This window comes from Symphalangus syndactylus, chromosome 14 (genome assembly GCF_028878055.3).
Source record: "Symphalangus syndactylus isolate Jambi chromosome 14, NHGRI_mSymSyn1-v2.1_pri, whole genome shotgun sequence".
NCBI classification, from domain to species: domain Eukaryota; kingdom Metazoa; phylum Chordata; class Mammalia; order Primates; family Hylobatidae; genus Symphalangus; species Symphalangus syndactylus.
The window spans coordinates 111,294,766-111,316,144 of NC_072436.2; the positions used below are offsets into that span (position 1 = coordinate 111,294,766).

The window sequence follows — 21,379 nt, forward strand, 5'->3', positions numbered from 1 at the left end:
CGATGCCTGCCACAACATACACACACATACTCGCACACACTGCCCCTTCCCCTGCTCTGGCTAAAAACAAACGTAATATTTCAGCTAGTGAAAATCATTTTCAAAAAAGAAAGAGAAGAGGGGGGATTTCAATCTTTACAATACCACATGCACATCAAACAAACACTAGATTCATAAAAATAGTTTTTTTTTCTCCAGAGGAAATATCAGTGATATTGGGGTGTTTGTGTTTTAAAATGATACTGGGTTTAATACAATAAGTGTGCATCCATTAACCTTTGCGTCAGATTTAAATGTATAACCCATTAACTAATTTAATCTCTCAACAAAATAACAGCCGTTGGCATTATTCTTTGAATAATCCTTGTTTAGTTTCCATAATGGTATACAGTTTAATGAAAAAGTCATCAGAATGTAGCATGCGGCATAATTAATTCTGGCTGATTCTTTTGGTGTAAATAGCTAATGCAGATGCGGAATTCCATTTTCCACTGGCTTTATTAATCTTTCATAAACCAATATTTTGACTGTAATGTGTTATAACAATTCCATGGAAGTTCCAGAAATGCACTAACTGTCATTGATGTAGTTACTCAAAGTAGGGTTTTGCCATTTGTCAGTTGGGTCTTCAAAACTACATTTTCAAAAGACAACAGGACATCTCTGTTTTATATGTAGAGAATGAGTATCTACATGTAATTAACAGAAAGGGTATTAAACACTATTGGGTCAATTTATTTCTATTTACACACCAACTTAATTGGTTGGGGGAATAAGAACAACAAATTTTGAAAAGAAAGATAAAAGTGGGAAGCAAAAAGTCAAACTAGAGAGTTTATAACCTAATGATAACAAGTTAAAACATTAAAAAAAATCGTGTCACCTTGGGTTTGAAATCGCTGGTAATTTACTTTTTTAAAAGATTTAGACAAAACCGAGAAATAAGTTTCACAATAGCCTTTGTCCTAGGCACCGGATTAGTAATTAAGAACCCAATCTCCAGGGTTGCTGAATAGCTGATAATCTGCTCCTAAGTCTCCCAGCACCACAGGGCTTAATGCACATATTAGTAATAATAAGAGTCTTAATTATAAGACTGTTACTCACTGTGAGTATGGATACAAGTGCTAACTCACCAACAGGTGTTTTGCTTATTTATTTTTATTTTTTATTATAATTGTTATTTTTAATAGAGCTTTCAATGGCTGCCTACCACTGAAAGGATAAATTCCAAAACTCAGATTTCATTATGTAAAATTTTAAGGTCTTTTGCAACCTTTCTCTAGAAGGTACTCTCTAATCTCAGCAGACCAGTATTTCTCAGTCTTTGGAAAAAACGTCAGCTTGGCTCAGAAATTCCCATCAGTACGTATCAGGTGAAGATCAAACATGTGTATTTTTTTTTAAAGTTTTCTCAATGGATTCTAAAGAATAAAGGTTGCGAAACACCTTGGGACCCTACCAACCACCTCCATATTCCCTCCTGCAATGATCTTTACCCACTTTCTTGCCAGGTGAACTCTTACCCTTTAAGAGTCAATTTACACCACCCCTTGGACTCCTCATGCAGAGAGCCTTGTTATTCTTTTGGCTCTAGCAGGTATCATTGTGTACTACACACACAGTGATAGTTTGTTCTGCATCCCTCTACCACCCTGTTGACTTCTAGAGGGAAGGCCTGGGTTTGTTTTGCTACCTGGGCACCTAGCACAGTGTCTAGCACCCAATACTACAATTCTGCAAAAAAAGGTGAATTCATGGAAACAAGGATTAAGTGTTAATACAGGGTCTGTCTCTTTGGCCCTTCCCTGATGAACATCAAACAACTGAGTGCCATCCAGCTAAGGTCATGGGTTCATGCAGTATATAACCGCTAAAACTGTGCAATTTAAAAAACCAAAAGAAAAACTCTCAAGGGCTTAAACTGGTGGCTTTATTACCACTGAGCTCTTCGAGCCAAGCTCAGCAAAGTAGGGACAATGTTTTCGTATGGGCCATAAACTAAGAATGGCTTTCACATTTTTACATGTTTGAAAAAAAGCCACTATTTTGTGACACATGAAAATTGTATAAAATCTAAATTTCTATGTCCTTAGTTTTACTGGAAAACAATCATGCCCATTATTTACATATTGTCTATGGCTACCTTTACATGGCAATGGCAGAACTCAGTAGTTGAAACAGGGATCATAGGGATTACAAAGTCAAAAACACTATCTGTGCCTACACTGACAAGTTGTTTGCAGACCCCTGCTTTAAGCTAACAAGTTGTACATTCCTAAATTTGGCTTGGTTTTCTTACAGTCAAGCTACCCAGTGGTATCACGTTTCTTATGCCATCATCATCCTCACTACTACCATCATTACAGATGTCACTATACATTGCAAGTTTACATTTTTTTTTTTTTTTAATGGTTGTGCAGGGAAGGGTTGACTCTAGCAGGCCTGGGCTACCTCAAACCTTGCACATTTTCCAAAACAGTTTGTCCTTAGGATTGGACTTTGGCCAGCTCCTGGGAGATGAAATATCAGCCCTTAGAATGTTATCTGCCTGATAAGATTATTTTTGCGCCAGCCATGGTGGCTCATACTTGTAATCCCAGCACTTTGGAAGACTGAGGTGGGAGGATTGCTTGAGGTCAGGAGTTCAAGACCAGCCTGGCTAACGTGATGAAACCCCATCTCTACTAAAAAATACAAAAGTTAGCTGGGTGTGGTGGTGGGCACCAGTAATACCAGCTACTTGGGAGGCAGAGGTTGCAGTGAAACAAGATTGCACCCCTGCACTCCAGCCTGGGTGACAGAGTGAGAGACTCCATCTCAAAAACAAAAATTGTTTTTGTATGCCTGAGGCCTTGGACCACACCATACAGGTTTGATCCAATTGTTTATGGTAACCATTTATGGTGAATTCCTGTTCCTCACACCTCCATAGCATGGGCTGAGGTTTGAGAGTTGGTCAGTCATGCAGGTGCAGCTTGCCTATGTGAGGAACCTCTAATAAAAACACTGGACACTAAGGCTCAGGTGAGCTTCACTGGTAACATTGTGCCTGTGCTGTCATATGCCATTTCTGGAAAAATTAAGCACATCTGTGTGACTCCATGGTGAGAGGACTTCACCCCATGCACTTTTCCTTTTTGCTAATTTTTCATCTGTATCCTTTTGTTATAATAAACTAACTGTGAGTGTAACAGCCTTTTTGAACTCTGAGTCCTTCTAATCAATCATGGAGCCTGACAGTGGTCTTGGGCATTCCCGACACAGCTGTGTGGTATAAAATCAAAGTTTACACTTTTCGCTTCTGAAGTAAACAATCACAATACAATGCTCCAAAGAGGAAACATTTACCTGAAAGTCTTCAAATTCTTTGACTGCCATTGATGACTGCAGCTGTTCATACATTATTAGTGGTAGTAACCAGTGGGGCATGAGAGTTGTTAAGGTATTCCGTGAATATGTGGCATCTTGAATAGTGTCAATGAGGACAGAATTTCTCAAACCCAGCACTATTGACATTTTGGGCCAGATAAACTATTTGTGGTCAAGGAATGTCTTGTGCCTTGTAGGGGGTTTTGAAGCATCCTTGGCCTCCACCCACTAGATGTCAGCAGTGAACAACCCTCCCCAATCCCCACCCCCACCACTACCCAAGATGCAACAATGAAAGAAATGTTTCCAGAAATTGCCAAATTCCCCTAAGACAATGGTCACTCCATGTTAAGAATCACTAATCCAGGACTTGGGTTAACTAAAGCATTGGTGGGAGGTAACTTGTAGGTAGAAAATGAGCTCTGGAGTCACAAAGATAACAGCTTTGGCCCCACTCCTTAACTTTCACAATCAGCACCCATTGGCATCGTAACTTCACTGGATCTAATTTACCTGCACATAGAACGTAACAACACTTCTCCTGAAAACTTCTAATTTATGTACATATATGTAAAGGTCTCAACATGAACTCTGGCATGTGGCAGACAATATTAAACACAAATGTGTTTTCATTCATTATTATTATTATTATTTTGAGATGGAGTCTTGCTCTATTGCCCAGGATGGAGTGCAGGGGCGTGATCTCGGCTCACTGCAAGCTCCACCTCCCGGGCTCACGCCATTCTCCTGCCTCAGCCTCCCCAACAGCTGGGACTACAAGCGCCCACCACCACATCCGGATAATTTTTTTTTTTTTTTGTATTTTTAGTAGAGATGGGGTTTCACCATATTAGCCAGGATGGTCTCCATCTCCTGACCTCGTGATCCACCCGCCTTGGCCTCCCAAAGTGCTGGGATTACAGGCGTGAGCCATCGTGCCCTGCCTTCATTCATTATTATATTCTGTGACCTCATGAATAGAAGACACTGACGACATGCTCTCATCTACGCCTCCTGAGGATGCTGTATAGCAAAGCAGTGAAAAAACACGGGCTTGAAACTTAGAAAAAAAGGCCTTTATATAATAACCAGATGTTTTTAACATGGTAGTTCTGTGATTTGGCGAATGAGGTAAGCTTTCCCAGAAACCTTGACTTCATAATTTGATCATGAAAATAATGGGATAGCATTTTCATGAGGATTTGAGGAGAAACAAGATGTTTAGCACAGAGCAAGTACCTGGAAGCGGCTTGCTGTTGTTGATGGTTTGAGTTTCTCACTATGTGGACAATGGTAACTTAAAACTTCCCCTGTGAAATTTATCCGGAGTCAGATATCCAAACCTCATCCGCCTCCCATAGCCTGGATGTGAGTTTTCTTGTACAAGGACTATCTTGACACCCCCTGCTTTTACGGGGATCAGTTCTTGACAGACTTCCCACACAAAAGAAAGAGAACCAATTTATTTCAAAAATGCAGTTTTTAGCACATAAGCAGGTACTGATCTTATTGGAAGATCAAAAAACCCCACAGGCTTCATCAAAGATGAGCTGCATTCCCTCTGTGGGATCTAGAAGGACGCAGATAAAAATTAAGGCCAAATATGGGCAGGGCTGGAATAAAACCTGATAAGACAGAAGGGGGGAGGAGAGGAGAGAAGCGAAATGAATTACAACTAAAAGGGGAGGCAAAGGTAAACAGATGTACAAGATAAACTCTTTGAAGTGGAACATTTCCAGGCTAAAAATCCTGTGCTTGGGGACTTAAGTTTGGACTCTCCTGTTCCAGTCCACCGAAGTGCACTGCATTTGAATTTGGCAGATGTGTAAACTATATAAAACATCCCAGAGCCAAAGGTCATTGGTTCATGAGGAATTGCTCCTTATGGCCATTGATTTGAGTCTAGTCCTCCTGGCAGGTATGAGAAAATGTTGGAGCCAAGAGGGGCACCTGAATATTTGCTGCTTTGAAGGGCTTGGATGGTAACAGTTACCTTGTAAACCCACACTGTGCTCTTTCATCCCAAACAGGGCATGCTTCATATCCAGGACTTTTTTTTAGCCAAATCACCCTTGAGCCCAGTGCCAATCTGAATAAAATAAAGCAAACTTGTGTCAGGGACCACAGTGATCAAAGGTGGGTTCTAGACAATCTTACTTTTCTCAGATGCTATTGTATCCAAATTGTAGGAAAGGAATTGAAAAGAGGTACAGCTAAAAGTATGACTAAAAGTCATTCTCTTAACTGTAATAGACTCTTGGTGGTGGAAGTGGGAGGAAAAATGCGAGGGAGCCTTCATGGACCTTCTTTTGACCCAATTCTGAGAAGAATCATGGTTCACTCTAGCCCACAGAAAACCAATACCTTTGCATGGGTAATCCAAGGTCAAATACAGTTGCCCTTTTGAGATAAGCAATCAAAGAGTATTATAGCCACCCTCTTCATTTTTAAACTTCATACTGAGATCCAAATCCACTTTCCTGTCACATAGCCCAGCATCAGGTCATGTGATCTGTGGCCAGGTCCTTTCCGACATGGATATAATCAATCGAGGTGACTTTGGTGATCACATGAATCTCTTCTATTTCTATTTTACAGTCTGTGATGTTCTCTGATGCTCATATTATCTGATCCTCCCTGTAACCCTAGGGTGAGCTTGTTTCAAGACCTGACCACCTTTCAAATGTGACTTTGCAGTCAGGCATGGTGCATTTTTAGTTCCTGTCATTTTCTTTTCCAGAGTATCCATTCAGAATCTCCTTATTCCCCCCAAATTCCACTAATAATAAGTATCCCTAGGGGTGGTTTTTGTTATCTTCAAGGTTCTCAAGTTGATGTACTGTGCATCTCCTTATTTTTACTTTAATTGTATGTTTCTCATCTCTGGGACCTAACTGTATCTTACATCTGCATTCCCGTTAGAAGATCTTGGCCTTTCCCTATTGATCACGTCTCGTGGAGTAATTTAACTCAATTCCAATTTCCCTTTGCAGGCGGGGTGCTCTCCATCCACGGAAGTGAGTTATGTGTGTTCAAGTGGTGCATCTTATGAATCTTGTTAAGCTTTGCTGCCTTATAGCCCCACTGATGGAATATTTAATCACAGAAATGAGTTGGCAGATATGATATACAACGTGGGTGAGCTTTGCAGTGTGTATCTTACTGGCAATTGAGAAACAGATAAAGTTACCATTTGTCAGCACCGTGCTGACAACTTTGTATAACCTTCTGTTATTTATTTTGATTTTGCTTTACTGATTTATGAAGACTAAAGGTGCCGTAAATCAGTTTCATCGGCTGGATATCGTGATTATCTCTAGAAGATACTACTTTTAAATATATATATATATTTTTTATTAGAAGACAAGGGAAATTCTCACAATGACACAGAAAGTGTAAGAATCCCCTCTGAGGCCTATTCCTCCAGATTCCTGGAAACACTATTTTTAACTACACTAAATAACATGAGGCCTGCTACTGGGTACAGATACTCTGAGTCTACTTCTCCTTACCGCCTTGATTTTACTTAAACTCTAAAGAAGGGCCATACACATTGGCCAAAGACTTCATGACTCACCTGGATTTGTGTGTGAGGACTTACAATCATTTGTCTTGAATAAGCCTCAAGGACTCTGGAGATGATTAGATTTTAGGAGAAACTATCAATGCTGTTTTTGCTTTATGGAAAACTACCCATCTCTCCTGGGAGAAGGTTTATATTAATATATGTCATGGGATATGCTGATGTATGTGTATCTGCTCTGAAGACTGGCACGGAATAAGCATTTAGGAAGATTTTTATAAGTATGACTTGATGAGAATTCAGAAAAGAGAAACCATCCAAAGTACATTAGAACGTTCTCAGTGCTTCCTCTGGAAGGCACGTGTGAGGGAGAAGGAACGTCATAATTTATCAATGCAAACAGTAATTAAAGGTCCTCATTAAGTGCAATGGCTCTTCCTGCCTCCCCCCCTCTTCCCCCGCCACCCAAGTTTGCAATTAAACATACTCGGGGAGTCAAAACGTTACATACAAAAATCAATAACTTGCCTTTTTTTTTTTTTTTTTTTTTGAGACAGAGTTTTGCTCTTGTCACTCAGGCTGGAGTGCAATGGTGCAATCTCGGCTCACTGCAACCTTCGCCTCCCAGGTTCAAGTGATTCTTCTGCCTCAGCCTCCCAAATAGCTGGTATTACAGGGGCACGCCACTATGCCCAGCTAGTTCTTTTTTATTCTTAGTAGAAACAGGATTTCGCCATGTTAGTCAGGCTGGTCTCCAACTCCTGAGACCACCCTCCTCGGCCTCTCAAAGTGCTGGGATTACAGGCGTGAGCCACCACGTGTGGTCAATAACTTGCCATTTTATAATTAAAAGAGAAAATAAATGTTAGGGACAAGTCTACTAAATTAAGAAAATTACCTTTAGGAGAGATTGAAAATATTGATTTTAATTTACAAAATATGTGAACTTTCATGCCTCATTCTGAGAGACAACTGGAGGCTGGGTTGTTAATTCTGCATAAGCTTCAGAAAATCAAATAATTACACTATAGGAATATTATAAAATATGTCATTAACACACAACCTTATGTACAGAAATGACTAAGAAGTCTGGCTTTCTATCTTAAGCAGATACAGAGCCAGCCTACTAAAAATACAAAGCAAATCAATGACAAGGTCTTCATTTCAGTTTTTAGGCACACTCCTCAGAAGTGCAAGATAAATTCAGACTATTTTTATAGCCGGGGAAATTTGAAATGCCCCATAAATTCTTAGTCATGGATATGTAGATGCGTGACCGTAATAATTATACCTGGATATGGAAATGAATGCACTCTGCATCTATCGCTTTGCATAGGTCCATTCCATAGAGGCAGGTGCCTGAAACTTCAGATTTAAGCCAGCCAGACTTTCAGTGTTTGCAGGACTTCAAATATTTCAAAGGAATTGCTCTGCAGTGTTAAAATTACAGCAACATGTCCCCACATTGCTGAATATTATGAGCTCTGTCTACCTACATACAAACGTACAGTTGAAAAGAGGAAAACATGTGGATTTTCCAGATAATCCAGATAGTGGCACCACGAAACACAGATACTCAGATTTCTCATGTAACACTTGTGAATGTGGTGGTGGTGGTGGCAGCTGGAATCATACAGAATGATTATGTTTCCTCTCTTCTTTCATTTTATTGGTTTGCACACAGAGCAGTAGCATGATCATAGGAGACAGTCGATTCGAATCATGACCTTTAATATTAAAAAAAAATAAACAGGCTGGGCACATCACTTGAGGTCAGAAGTTCAAGACCAGCCTAGCCAACATGGCAAAACCCTGTCTCCACAAAAAAATACAAAAACGAGCCGGGCATGGTGGCGGGCACCTGTAGTCCCAGATACTTGGGAGGCTAAGGCAGGAGAATTGCATGAACCCAGGAGGCAGAGGTTGCAGTGAGTCGAGATCGTGCTACTGCACTCCAACCTGAGCAACAGAGCAAAACTGACTCAAAAAAAAAAAAAAAAAAAAAAAAAGGGCCGGGCGCGGTGGCTCACGCCTGTAATCCCAGCACTTTGGGAGGCCGAGTCGGGTGGATCACGAGGTCAGGAGATCGAGACTATCCTGGCTAACATGGTGAAACCCTGTCTCTACTAAAAACACAAAAATTAGCCAGGCGTGGTAGCGGACGCCTGTAGTCCCAGCTACTCGGGAGGCTGAGGCAGGAGAATCGCTTGAACCCGGGAGGCGGAGCTTGCAGTGAGCTGAGACCGCGCCGCTGCACTCCAGCCTGGGTGACAGAGCAAGACTCCGTCTCGAAAAAAAAAAAAAAAAAAAAACCCCAGTATTAAATGGTTGTAAAGAACATGAGCTCTGAGGTGATCAAAGCCTGATTTCAAAATCTGGCCTCCTCCCGACCAGCTGAAATCTCAGAGCACTAATACCAACTTTTTGCATTTTGGTTTCCTCATTTGGAAAATCGCCATGTGGATTAAATACATTAAACTTATGTACAGTGCTTAGAACAGTGCTGTCCCATAGAAAGTATCCAGTAAATATTAACTTACATTATAACATTTTCTCTTCCTCTAACCTAATGATCTAACTTCTGAGGCTGAGCCCTGGGCTAATCTGAATAGCTGCTCTAATGTTCCAGAAGTCATGCAGATTAATTTATTCTTATAGTTATAAATCAGTCTTAACTGTTTCTCTCGTCTTAATGTCCTCCTAAACACCCACAGATATGTTTGTGGCTATGAAAGCACAAGTAACGGGGATATTAGGTATTTTCCCGCTTAATAGACCCAAGGGTGACTGTCGACTCCGTTGTGCAGGACCAGAAAAATGTAAAAATGCATTTCTCCGTCTCCACCACAACGCTCACATCCATACCCTTCCTCCCCACAAGAAGACTTCTTGTTCTTCACTGGACTATTTTAGGCTGAAAATATGCACTCAGTATGTGCATACAGACAGAGAAACTGACATTTCTTGAGTCTAACTACTCCATTCATAGGCAGTGCCTGCTGCGGAGACATGAAAGCTGTTGTCTGACTTTTCAACCATTGGGAGTATTTGATTTCCTTGCAGCTTTGCACAAAGATGCATCCCAGCAATACATGCCATGTTCTCTGTGTCCCCTGAATAAACTGCCATGCCCCTGATCCCAGAAATTAACACCCCCTAAAGGAACACACTGAGAACTAAAAGACTAGTACTCTCATTAATGAAGAAAAGAATCTCTCTCTCTCATAGCATACTCGGAATTCAGCAGAATATGCGGCTAACTTTCCCTTCCTGGCAAAGAGATTAACATATTCATTTTTGTTTACTAAATGTTTACACAGTGCTGGCTACACACCACTCTTCATATATTAACCCATTTAATTCTAATAAATTACTATGAGTTTGTTACTATCATCTCCATTTAACAGATGAGGAAACTGAGGCACAGAGAGGTTAAGTAACTTGCCCAGAGTCACACTGCTTGTTGGTAGGGGAGGCAGAATCTGAACCTGAGCTGTGTAGGCATGGTTTCCATGTTCCTTACTCAGCAGAGGTGTCTTCTCAGGAGGTAGGGTTTGCAATATGATCATGGAAAGCCTGACGGCTCAGTCTCTTCCCCCATAAGAGTGAACACAGCTATTGTGCAGTGTTAGAATCCCTGGACTTAACCCAGGCTCCTGGTAAAACTCACACATGAAGAACAGCTCCAAACATCGCCTACGTAAAATCCAGGAATCAGTTATCCTGTTGAGCCTTTCCAGATTTACCACATTTTTTAACTTAAATTTTGTCAGACTGGTTGTTGTGCCAGAGTAGCTAAGTTTTCTATGTTCCCTTCTCATCTACAAGGGTCAGCGTTTAGTATCAGGAAAATGACAAAAGTTACGCAGCCCAGGAAGAAAGAAAGCAAGGGGTATGACTTACCGTCAAGAGGTTACTAAGGGAGTGGCTCTAGATCAACGGATTATTTATTTCTCCTTATTAAAAAACAGGAGCCACATCAAAGAAAGACGTCTTTTAAATATCCATGTGGCAAGTCTACTACTAAGGTCCTAAGTATTCAATGCAGCCTTGTTCAAGAGCAAGGAGACACACAGACAGTAGTGACGGGCCAAGCCTGGGACATCGAGACATGAAATCTAAGCCACTACTGCTTCTGGGTTATGCTTTCCCAAAATTTCTAAGAGAATGGATTTCCCAGTTGAGAGGTAATTGGTGCTTAGGCAGGGAAGGGGTGAGGAGAGAGACATATTCTGGAAGGCAAAGTAGAGAGAAAAGGAATTGCTAAGGGAAATTGATGAATGAAACAAGACAGACAACTTAGTAGTTATTGAAATAGGCCTTCCCTTGGCAATTCAAAATCACTCCCGCATTATTGGAATAATTAAGCCAACTCAACTCTCTGCTTTGCCAGGAAAAAGAAAATGCCAACCCCAAATGGAAATGTATGGCTAAAACACACATTCAGGCACTTTGAAATACAATGGGCGTGAGCAGCTCTCCATTTGTTCAATACACTATTGAACAAAGTCACAATGCTTTTTTAGGGCAAAATCAATGTGAATTGTCCTAAGGAGCAGTGGCTCCATGCTGACCCCCCAACCGTGAAACTTACACGATTCCCTTGTAATTTTTAAACTGTTTTAAGTACTCTTGATTTTGCCCAAAGAAATCATTTAGAACTTGTTAGGACAGGAATTCACTTGCTTCAGGTTATTTTACAAAACTCATTCATTCTTGGCAGGCAAAGCACATTTAGAAAAGACCAAGAAGACTTCGTGCAAAGAGAATCTCTGTACCTGCATAGAATTCGGGACTGTAGACTGCACCCACAACTGGATTCAATTTCCAGCCTTAAAACAAATATACAAAAACGTTATTATCACATTTGATTCAACATCTTATATAATTGCAAATGAATCACAAATCAAATGGGTTAAAGTATCTTATTTTGTATTTTAAAATGTAAAGGAGGTGTTGTTTGGGCATGCATAAAAATACTTAAAAACCACACATAAGAAAATAGATTTATACCCTTCTTTGATTTTCTGCCAGTACAAGTTAATGGAATGGAAACTACTGACCAGCCACAAGTGAACCCTTTGAAAATGACATGGTAATTAATTTTCTACTTCATCAATATTTTTTAGAACTACTATAATAATTTCAATTTTTTCTTATTTTATATATCACTGCTAGATAATCCATCACACCCCTCTGCATTAAGTTCACAAAAATTAGAAAGCTTGCATAAACAAAATTCTTGGCAGCAATATATTCTAACAATTGTCATTCCTAATTATAACCTCGAGATATTAGAGAATTCCAAAGTGCTTCATGAAAACCAACGAAAATGATATTTTATCCCCTAGAGATTTACTGTGGAATACATTTTAATGCATTCAGGAACCGTAAAAAATTCTTAATCAACGCATGATATCTAAGGTAACTTTCAAATAACCTGTATATATGATTAACAGAATCCTGTAATTTTCCAAATGTCCTGGATGGAGAGTTTTTTGTAAAATGAATCCTGGCCCTTTAGAAATCTTTACTCACAAAAAAGAGCATACAAGAATATTCTCAAATTGGAAAGCACATTACATATATGCTGGGCATTATTTAGGGAACAATTTCCAGAGAATGATCACGTTTTAGGGTTTTCTGATTGTTTCCTGCTCCTGCTGGCTAAGTCTTTATAAAAGCATCCATGCGGGCCGGGTGAAGTGGATCACGCCTGTAATCCCAGCACTTTGGGAGGCCAAGCCAGGCAGATCACGAGGTCAGGAGTTTGAGGCCAGCCTGGCCAACATAGTGAAACCCCATCTCTACTAAAAATACAAAAAATTAGCCAGGCATGGTGGCGGGTACCTGTAATCCCAGCTACTTGGGAGGCCGAGGCAGGAGAATCGCCTGAACCTGGGAGGCAGAGGCTACAGTGAGCTGAGATCATGCCATTGCACTCCAGCCCAGCTGACAGTGCGAGACTCTGTCTCAAAAAAAAAAAAAAATCCATGCAGGTTGGGCATGGTGGCTCATGCCTGTAATCCTACCACTTCGAGAGGCCAAGGCAGGCAGGTCACTTGAGGTTAGGAGTTTCCAGAGACCAGCCTGTCCAGCATGGTGAAACCTTGACTCTACTAAAAATATAAAGTAGTAACAACTAATCAGGCTGAGGCACAAGAATCGCCTGAACCCGGGAGTCAGAGGTTGCAGTGAGCCGAGATGGTGCCACTGTACTCCAGCCTGGGTGACAGAGTGAGACTCTGTCTCAAAAACAAAAAAAAAAAAACTTGAAAGGCAGAGGAGGGTAAGGTATGTACTCCTTTGCGCTGAGTCCTTGAGCAGAGGGTCAAATACCAAAGGTCCTTTAATAAATGTTTTTGAGAAAAGGCAATGATTAAAGTTTGAATGTGAAGGAAGGTATTTTTGACAGTAAGAACTCTCTGAGGTTTGCCAAGAAGAGAGAGGTGTGATTTTCTGCCCAACCTAAGAATAGCCCAGAGGTGTTCTTAATATCCACTAAGGAAAACACAGGCTCACTAACTCACCAGACAGGTCAGTGTGTCTATTGAAATCCAGAACTTTCTAAAACTTGATAGGAATGTTTTCTAAGAACTTTCAGTTCCAACTTGAAGAAGCTAGGTGGTTTACAGCCCCCGGGATGATCTTAGAATAGAGTTTCTCGAAGTGTTATACTTCTGTTACCTGGGAGGCATATTTAATTCCTGGGCCCCATTTTTAGAGGGACAGAAAGAAACATGAAATTCTGAGACCTATTGCCCTAGCGGTTTCTGAAATTTCATACTGACACCCTCTTCTCTTGTATTAATCACATCTTGCCTTATAAGAATTTCTATAGTGATGTAAAAATAAATATTAGTTGAGACATTTCAGAATGCGTTTTATGAGTATGGAAATGACTTCAATTTGACCAATTGAAATTCCACTGCTTCCTTTTTTAAAAAAAGTTAATTCCTGAGGATATGGGAATTAATATCTACAGTTCAACTTGGAGTCCAAGAAAAAGTACGAAAAACTAGTTGAAAATAAAGCTGCAGACATATTTAATGTTCTTTCTTTCTAGTTTTTCACAGAAACCTAGAATTTGTAAACTCTGTATGGGGTCATATTAAATGAATAATTATTAAGTGATCACTCTTCATCTTTCCACTGTTACCCATCTCATACCCTACTGATACTCCTACCTCTTACTGGTAGTGAAGATGGTGTCTTTCCCATACTGTGCATCTCAGGTTTTGTTTCTTGAACATCCTTCCTACCTTAAATACTTTCTTTTGCATATCAGACTTCCTTTTCCTTTTCACTAAAGGTATACTTATCAATGAATTTTGATGTAGCTCTTAAAGATTATAAATTTGCCAATGGACTCTCATTTTCTAAAAGCAAAAAATTCCAGATCTCTCAGAGGCATTTAAGGCTGCCTAGAAATCATGTTTATCTCATCTGCCTACCTACCTATCCATCTATCTACTGATCTATCTATAAACATACCAATAATCTGTCTATCCCCCTATAATCTGCTGTTTATTTCCCTGTCTTTCTGCAAGGTATGAGTTTGCCAAGTCTACACATGGCAATATCTTCATAAAAAAATAAAATAAATGATACTCTCCTTCATCAGGACATCTGTGCTATCTCATGTTTGCAAGTATTAATTGTGAGAAAGGTAATTGATAAAGTCTCCTCTACAAGAAACCAACTGGGAATCTGTATGCTGCAAAATGAATTGCTCTGGTCATCACAGGAACATGAGTGCAGGTGTCAACCTTCTTCCCATCCTTGATCCCTTCTCAACAAGGCTATTCCACTCCCACTATAGGAAACCAAAGACCTTTCTGAACTCTGCGACGGGAATGAAAACCCACTTTCTAGTCTCCCTCTTCTCCCTCTACTCATGAAACCTGTTACTCAGCAAGTCCTTCTCCCTTCAGCAAATGGAATCTCTGTCTACTTGGTTGCTCAAAATAAAATTCATCAATACTTCCTTGATTCTTCTCTTACCCTCATACCCCATGTGCAATCCATTAGAAAATCCTGTTGGTTAAAACTTGAAAAGTTCTTCTCTTCTTCTCTATTGCCACCACTGCAGACCAAGGCATTTCTATCTCTGCCTGGACAAGTCCGACAGCAGAAATGCCCTAATTCTCACTGTCTCCTCTTCCTCCTCCTTCCCCCTGTCCATTCTGGTCATGGTGACCAAAGCAATTTTTAAAAAGAACATCAGCTTTGTCATCCTGCTACTCAGAATTCAATAGCTTCTTCCCAACTTAAGATAAGCACACACGTCTTCCCTTAGTCAATATGCACACACTAACAACCAAACTATTTGGTACCTCTTTGGTACCACTTCCGTACCACTTCCCTTTTTCCCTGTCCTCGTCTCTCCCAGCTACAGTGACACTGGCCATTTTCATCTTTATAAAACCCCCCAAGACCACTGTATATCAAAGTCTCTTTGTATCCACTTCTCCTTCTGCTTGGAGAACTCTCTAGCTTTTCACAAAGTCGACTTCATGTTATTTAGGGCTCTGGAGTCTTTTCAGAACATGCCAGTTAATGTCACTTTCCCACCTCCTCTTAGAGTTACTCTTGGATTCCATGATTCCATTCCCAGTTTTATTTTCTGCATTGCCGTTAATGCTATCTGGATTTAGCTTCTTTCTTTCTTTGCTTGCTCTTGTCTTCTATAACTATTCTCCCTCATTAAAATTAACAGTCAAGCAGTCAAGACTGCTGTCCAACATGAATCTCCAGCACCTAAAACGTTGTTTGGCAAAGTAAGCATTCCATAAATATTTACTTGGTTTTTCTCTAAAGAAACTAAAGGAATATAGTTTTTTCCTAATAGACTAATTTTTTTTTGGCTCTGATTATGTCTCCTTCCAATCTTCAAGGACCTGCTTCCTTCCATAGACGATACATTAAATAAACAAGAATCCTGTCAGAGATGACTGTGGTCCTGGTTGCTTAGTTGAAATTACTTTTTTGATGTAGGCGTTTATTGCTATACGCTTTTTGATTAGCACTGCTTTTGCTGTATCCCATAGACTTTGGCATGCCGTGTTTCCATTTTAATTTATATCAAGAATTTTTAAAATTCCTTTACTGACCCAATGCACATTCAGGAGCACACTGTTGAATTTCCATGTATTTGTACAGTTTCTGAAGTTGCTCTTGCTATTGATTTCTAGTTTTATTCTATTACGGTCTAAGAAAATACTTGATACAGTTTAGATTTTTTAAAAATTTGTTGAGACTTGTTTGGTGGCCTGACATGTGGCTTATCCTGGAGAATGTTCCATGTGTTGATGAGTAGATGATGTATTCTGCAGCTGTTGCATAAGGTATTCTGTAAATATCTGTTATGTCCATTTGGTCTAGAATCCAGCCCTTGAAAATCACCTCTACTCAGATTTACAGAACTTATGCGGGCTTATGTAAATACATGCAAATCGCATGCAAATGAGCCCACATTCCCTGTGACTCCTCCTGGTACCTGGAAGAGACCCTTGGGATAACCCTGCTGGAGATAAGAGCCTGCACTGTCAGGAAGATGAACAAAATGATCCCATTTTTAATTTCTTAGGCAGTTTGTGTATGTCCCCAGGCCTTGCAAATTCAGAGATTTTGATCAAGGACATTAAACTGAACAATGAGGCTTACAATAAAAGGAGAATGGCTGATAAGGCCCACCGGTCCCAGCCTCCCAGGGCCCCCCAGCCCGGCAACAAGGCAATGGAGCAGAGACCAGATGTCTTGGGGTCTGGCTCTGTATCAGACACACAAGCAGTTTAGACCCCTCTGTAGCCGGGACACAAGGGGCTACATCTGAACTGGCACTCCCCTCCCCAAATTTAGCTTGTCAAAGGTCAAGTGTCAGCATTTCTAAAACATGCTGGTTAAGACCTCCAGTGTTAACTATGACTGCACTGGGTGTTAAAAGGCCAAGTCTGAATGTGCACACAAAAAACATCAGCACAGGCTTTCTCTAAGGCTTTGCTGGGTTACATATCAAAGAAACGCATTCCAGAGAGCACTCTTATGTACACTACAGGAGTTATAAAAACTGCCTGTCAATGCTTTCTAAAGACATATACTAAGGATGCCACAGACCTGGCAGCTGACATGGTACAGGTGGCAACTCTCAAATACCAAAAAAAAAAAAAGAAGCGAGGTGTGCACTGGGTACAAAGGTGTTTTGTTTGGGTTCACTGAATATTCTTTAATGGCATTTATTTATTGCCAACATTTAAATTCCGTCTAAAACACAGGATTTCTATTTCTCTTGAAACATTGGTAGAAATGGTAACTTTAAGCTGAGAATCCCTCACAGACAGACTTATTAGAGGTGGTCAGGGGCTATTGCATTTAACTCCCCACTTAGTCACATTTGCCACTGCTCCCCCTTGGGAGCCTGATAGGGAGATCAAATGTTTGAGATCTCTTATTGTTACTTCGTGGTGGTGGTGGTGCTGATTTTTCCTAGTAGATAAATATTGTGCTTTACTTCAGTAAGAAAACAATAGCCAGTCCCAAAAGACTGAGTTTTTCAAAGATTCTCTGTTTGCTTATTTTACTTGTTCGGCCCCTTTTAGCATCTGAAGAATTGATCCTTAAACTAATATCTCTCAGGGAATTCAACTACCCATGACAATAAAGGAATAATATGGTGACTTAATATTGAGACTATGTGGAATCAAATACTACTGTGCTATAAATAGTAGTGAAAATAATCTTTTAGGCCACTTTGCATACCTCGCATTGTGTTGAGCGCTTTCTCTCATAATTATCACAAAGAACTATGATGTATTTCCCATCATTTGTACAGTTCCCACTAGACAGCTGGCACATGGAGAGTTTAAACAACTTCCTACAATTCAACAGCCAGTGAATGGAAGAACTGATCCTGGCAACAAAGTCTACCTCTCTCTGGAGTCTTGGATATGTTTTCCCCATTTTCATCCTTCCTAACATCTCTAAGAAAATGAAAAAGCCATGTCTAGCACCCATGCTTCCCCAGCATCCAGGAAATGCTTGTGAATTCAGCTCTCAATCTTGTATTGTAGATCCAACATTTGACCCCCAAAGAACACAGCAAACCCCAACTCCTCTGTGTGGCTAGGTGTCCTTAGGAGAAATAGCAATAGAGAAATAGTCCAATCCCTTCTTTGTGGAACTTTTTAATACAATGTCCATAAGCCTACAGCTCATTCTACAGCTTTTCGTTATGTCATTGCTTAAATATCCTGAGAACAGTATCCACACCCTCTGTGTTATTAACTATAACCCTCTATAATAGACAGGTATCTTATCACATTTAGAATTCAGTCTTATTTATTACTGGAAACTTTGCAGCTGCTAAAAGTTTTTCTGGATACATGACTGAAGTAATGCATGAAGGTGATGCTGGCATTGATAACTATATTTCATCACCTGGAGATGACCTGAAACTTTGATAGCTCCAATAATTTATAATTTTGCTGAAGTACAATTTCTATGCTTTGTGAGAATGAATTATGTAGCTAATGAGTGAACCTCACCGATGGCTTAATTTTCTCATTTCAATGTGACTTTATTGGTCCTGACTTACCCTCTTTTGCTATAACTCTATCGTCTTCCTTATTAAGGATTTGAAAGGGCCCTATATTTTTTCAGTAATATTGTATTGCCACTTAAGGGAATTTATCTGCAGTGGCGATACTCATGAGTTGAAACTTGGGATAGCTTGGAGAACTACTTTTCTTTTAATACCAAGGTTCTCCATAATCTCCACTACAGAAGCCACAGTCTTTATATAATTAGAATTGAAATTTGTGTTTTAAATATATTCTACTGTGTCTATCCATCAACCCGTTAGGTGCTATACACAGTATGTGTGACAGGAACAATAATCTGAGTTCCCTTTTGCAGGTACATAGAGGAGAGACCCATATGACTCACTTATTCCTGGAAACTGAGTTCATTGCTACCTGGAATGTGACATGGGATGTGCATGCCAACATCTGGCAGGACCACAAGGTTGCACATTTAATAATTTTTTTGTTATTGTAGTTGGTTGCCACTTGAGTGCATTTCTACAAGAAGACAAAGGGAAAGCGCTGCCTGATACACACAGGCATGGTCACTCCATCTTGTTACTTCATAACAAAAAGAAAAGGCTAGGCCAGAAGTGGTGGCTCATGCCTGTAATCTTAGCATTTTTGGAGGCCAAGACAGGCAGATCGTTTGAGCTCAGGAGTTTGAGACCAGCCTGGGCAACATGGTGAAACTCCGTCTCTGCAAAATTAAAAAAAAACTAGCCAGGCATTGTGGCACGTGGCTGTAGTCCCAGCTACTAGGGAGGATTGCTTGAGCCTGGGAGGCAGAGGTTGCAATGAGCCCATATCGTGCCACTGCCCTCCAGCCTGGGTGAAAAAGTGAGACCCTGTCTCAAAAAAAAAAAAAAAAAAAAAAAAAAGGCTTTATTAATTACTTCATCTTCTCTAGCCTCAATGTTGCATCTCTAAAATAGGGATAATGATGTCCTCTTTACAGGACTTCATTTGTGTCCAGTGCACTTAAAATGCCTCACATAATGCATACCTCATATTCCAGAAAGGCTAGTTATTTATAAATGGGCTTTGAATTGTGTTAAAACATCCTACAGGTCTAGTTTTCAGTCCCTGGTCATAAAATTGATCAATAACTCTTTTAAAATAAATATACATGCACATGGCTTATGAAATACTTGGCTTTTCTTGCTCCAGTTTCTCACTCAGCACACATGAGCAGCTAGTCATATGTAGACAAGCACACATGTGACTGGGCACCTGTGCAACTTCATAATTAAAGACTATGCCCAACTGTCAGGTTGATGTCACCATATATTAAATCTGGCAAGTTTCAGAGTCATTACTTTTACCCAAGTAGAAAGGCTGTATGACATATAAATCAGAGGTTTGCTTCAGTTCAGCACTGGGCATTTAAAGTCTGGTGTGAAAATAGCCTATACCATTTAAGGGCATGTCTTGGTTGATAAAGCTGAGAAAAAGAGTCAGCAGAATAGGTAATTCTTCTGGTCTTTCAACTTAGAGCCCTATTATACAGACGGTGTGTCCCTGGTGAATGATGCCCCTTTTAAAATTTGGAGCAAACTGACTGTCAAATTGGTAGTCACTGGCAAAAGAAACAGGAAAATCAAAACTACCAAATGATAATACATTGCTAGATCATTGTTTTCTTTTATTGTGATAAACAATCAGTATTTAGTTCTGATTGAACCTATTTATCTGTTTTGTGTAATATTATACAACCACTGAAATGAATTAGTCTAATCTGTATCTATTAAATTGAAAGAACTCTATATAGATTTATAAAAAACCCAATTAAAAATGACAGGTGTATCATGATATCATTCACATAAAAATGTATACAATACTGTGAATACTATAAATGAGCACCTACTACATTTATAGGCATGAATACGCAAAATAAAACTGTAGACAACAATCTGTAATAGTGGCTTCCTGTGAGGGGGGAGGTAGGAAACCAGGGTGGCAATGGGGTTATTTAAAATACTTTTTTACTTTAAAAAAATCTGTATCTCCATGTGCAATTAAAACTTTACAAGTATAAAATTCCATATATCTCCTTTTGATGTAATAAAGTTATATTATTTTTATAAACCTAAATCAAAGAAAAAATGTTTGCCAGTCTCACAATTCAACACAACCATTAGCATTCTGGCATATTATCATCATTTATCTAAAGTTATGCTATAAACATTTATTTCAGTTTTTTAATTATGAGATCCTTTATGGTCTTTATCCTGCTCATTTTAATGGGTATAATATTCTACCATGTGTATAATACTCCAACTTACTGCATTGCTTTAATTTTTCTACAATTAAGTATGTGATTAACATAGTGGCAGCTTTCTTCCTCATGTATCTTAAGAGATACTTATTTTGAGAGGAATTAAAGAAGCAAAATGTTCAAACATTTTTAATAACTCATATGTGAATGCTTTTTAGGAGGAGTTTTCAGAAGTTTTATTGATAAAAACAGAAATTGCATTGTCCTGATGGGGTCTGCAATACACAGCAACATTCTCAACTAGCCCAAAATAACACTGAGCAGCCCAGAGAGGAACAAATAACCCACTCACACATTCTGCTAACCCTGTGGAATTCAGACATGAGGTATCCTCCGAATCACTTCAAATGCCTAATCTCTCTGGAGAAGACTCAAAGACAGAATAAATTATGTGACTGCACTTCCAGGAATGATTAGTAATCAACAAGGAGATGGTACTGAAAAGCAAACAAACTAAACCTCCAATTCTCCCCTCAACTTACTATAATAACCAATGAAATTATCAAACTAATTTCCAAATAATTACTGCATCTCAATCCCAAACAAGAGTTATTCTAGAAAGAAGGGAAGAAGGGCATGCACACTTAACCTGAACAGTCCATTTGCCTTTGTTATGAAAATGATCTT

At 39.6% G+C, this 21,379-nt stretch overlaps 1 protein-coding gene across 42 annotated transcripts in view; it reads right to left on the reverse strand.

Moving 5' to 3' along the window:
- Positions 1 to 21,379, reverse strand: part of RBFOX1 (RNA binding fox-1 homolog 1) — a 2,507,416-nt gene that overhangs the window by 95,803 nt on the left and 2,390,234 nt on the right. For all 42 annotated transcript variants that reach the window (XM_055240471.1, XM_055240470.1, XM_055240511.1 and 39 more), the window contains one exon: positions 11,674 to 11,727. In XM_055240471.1, the coding sequence (XP_055096446.1) occupies positions 11,674 to 11,727 (54 nt within the window). The remainder of the gene's footprint in view (positions 1 to 11,673; positions 11,728 to 21,379) is intronic.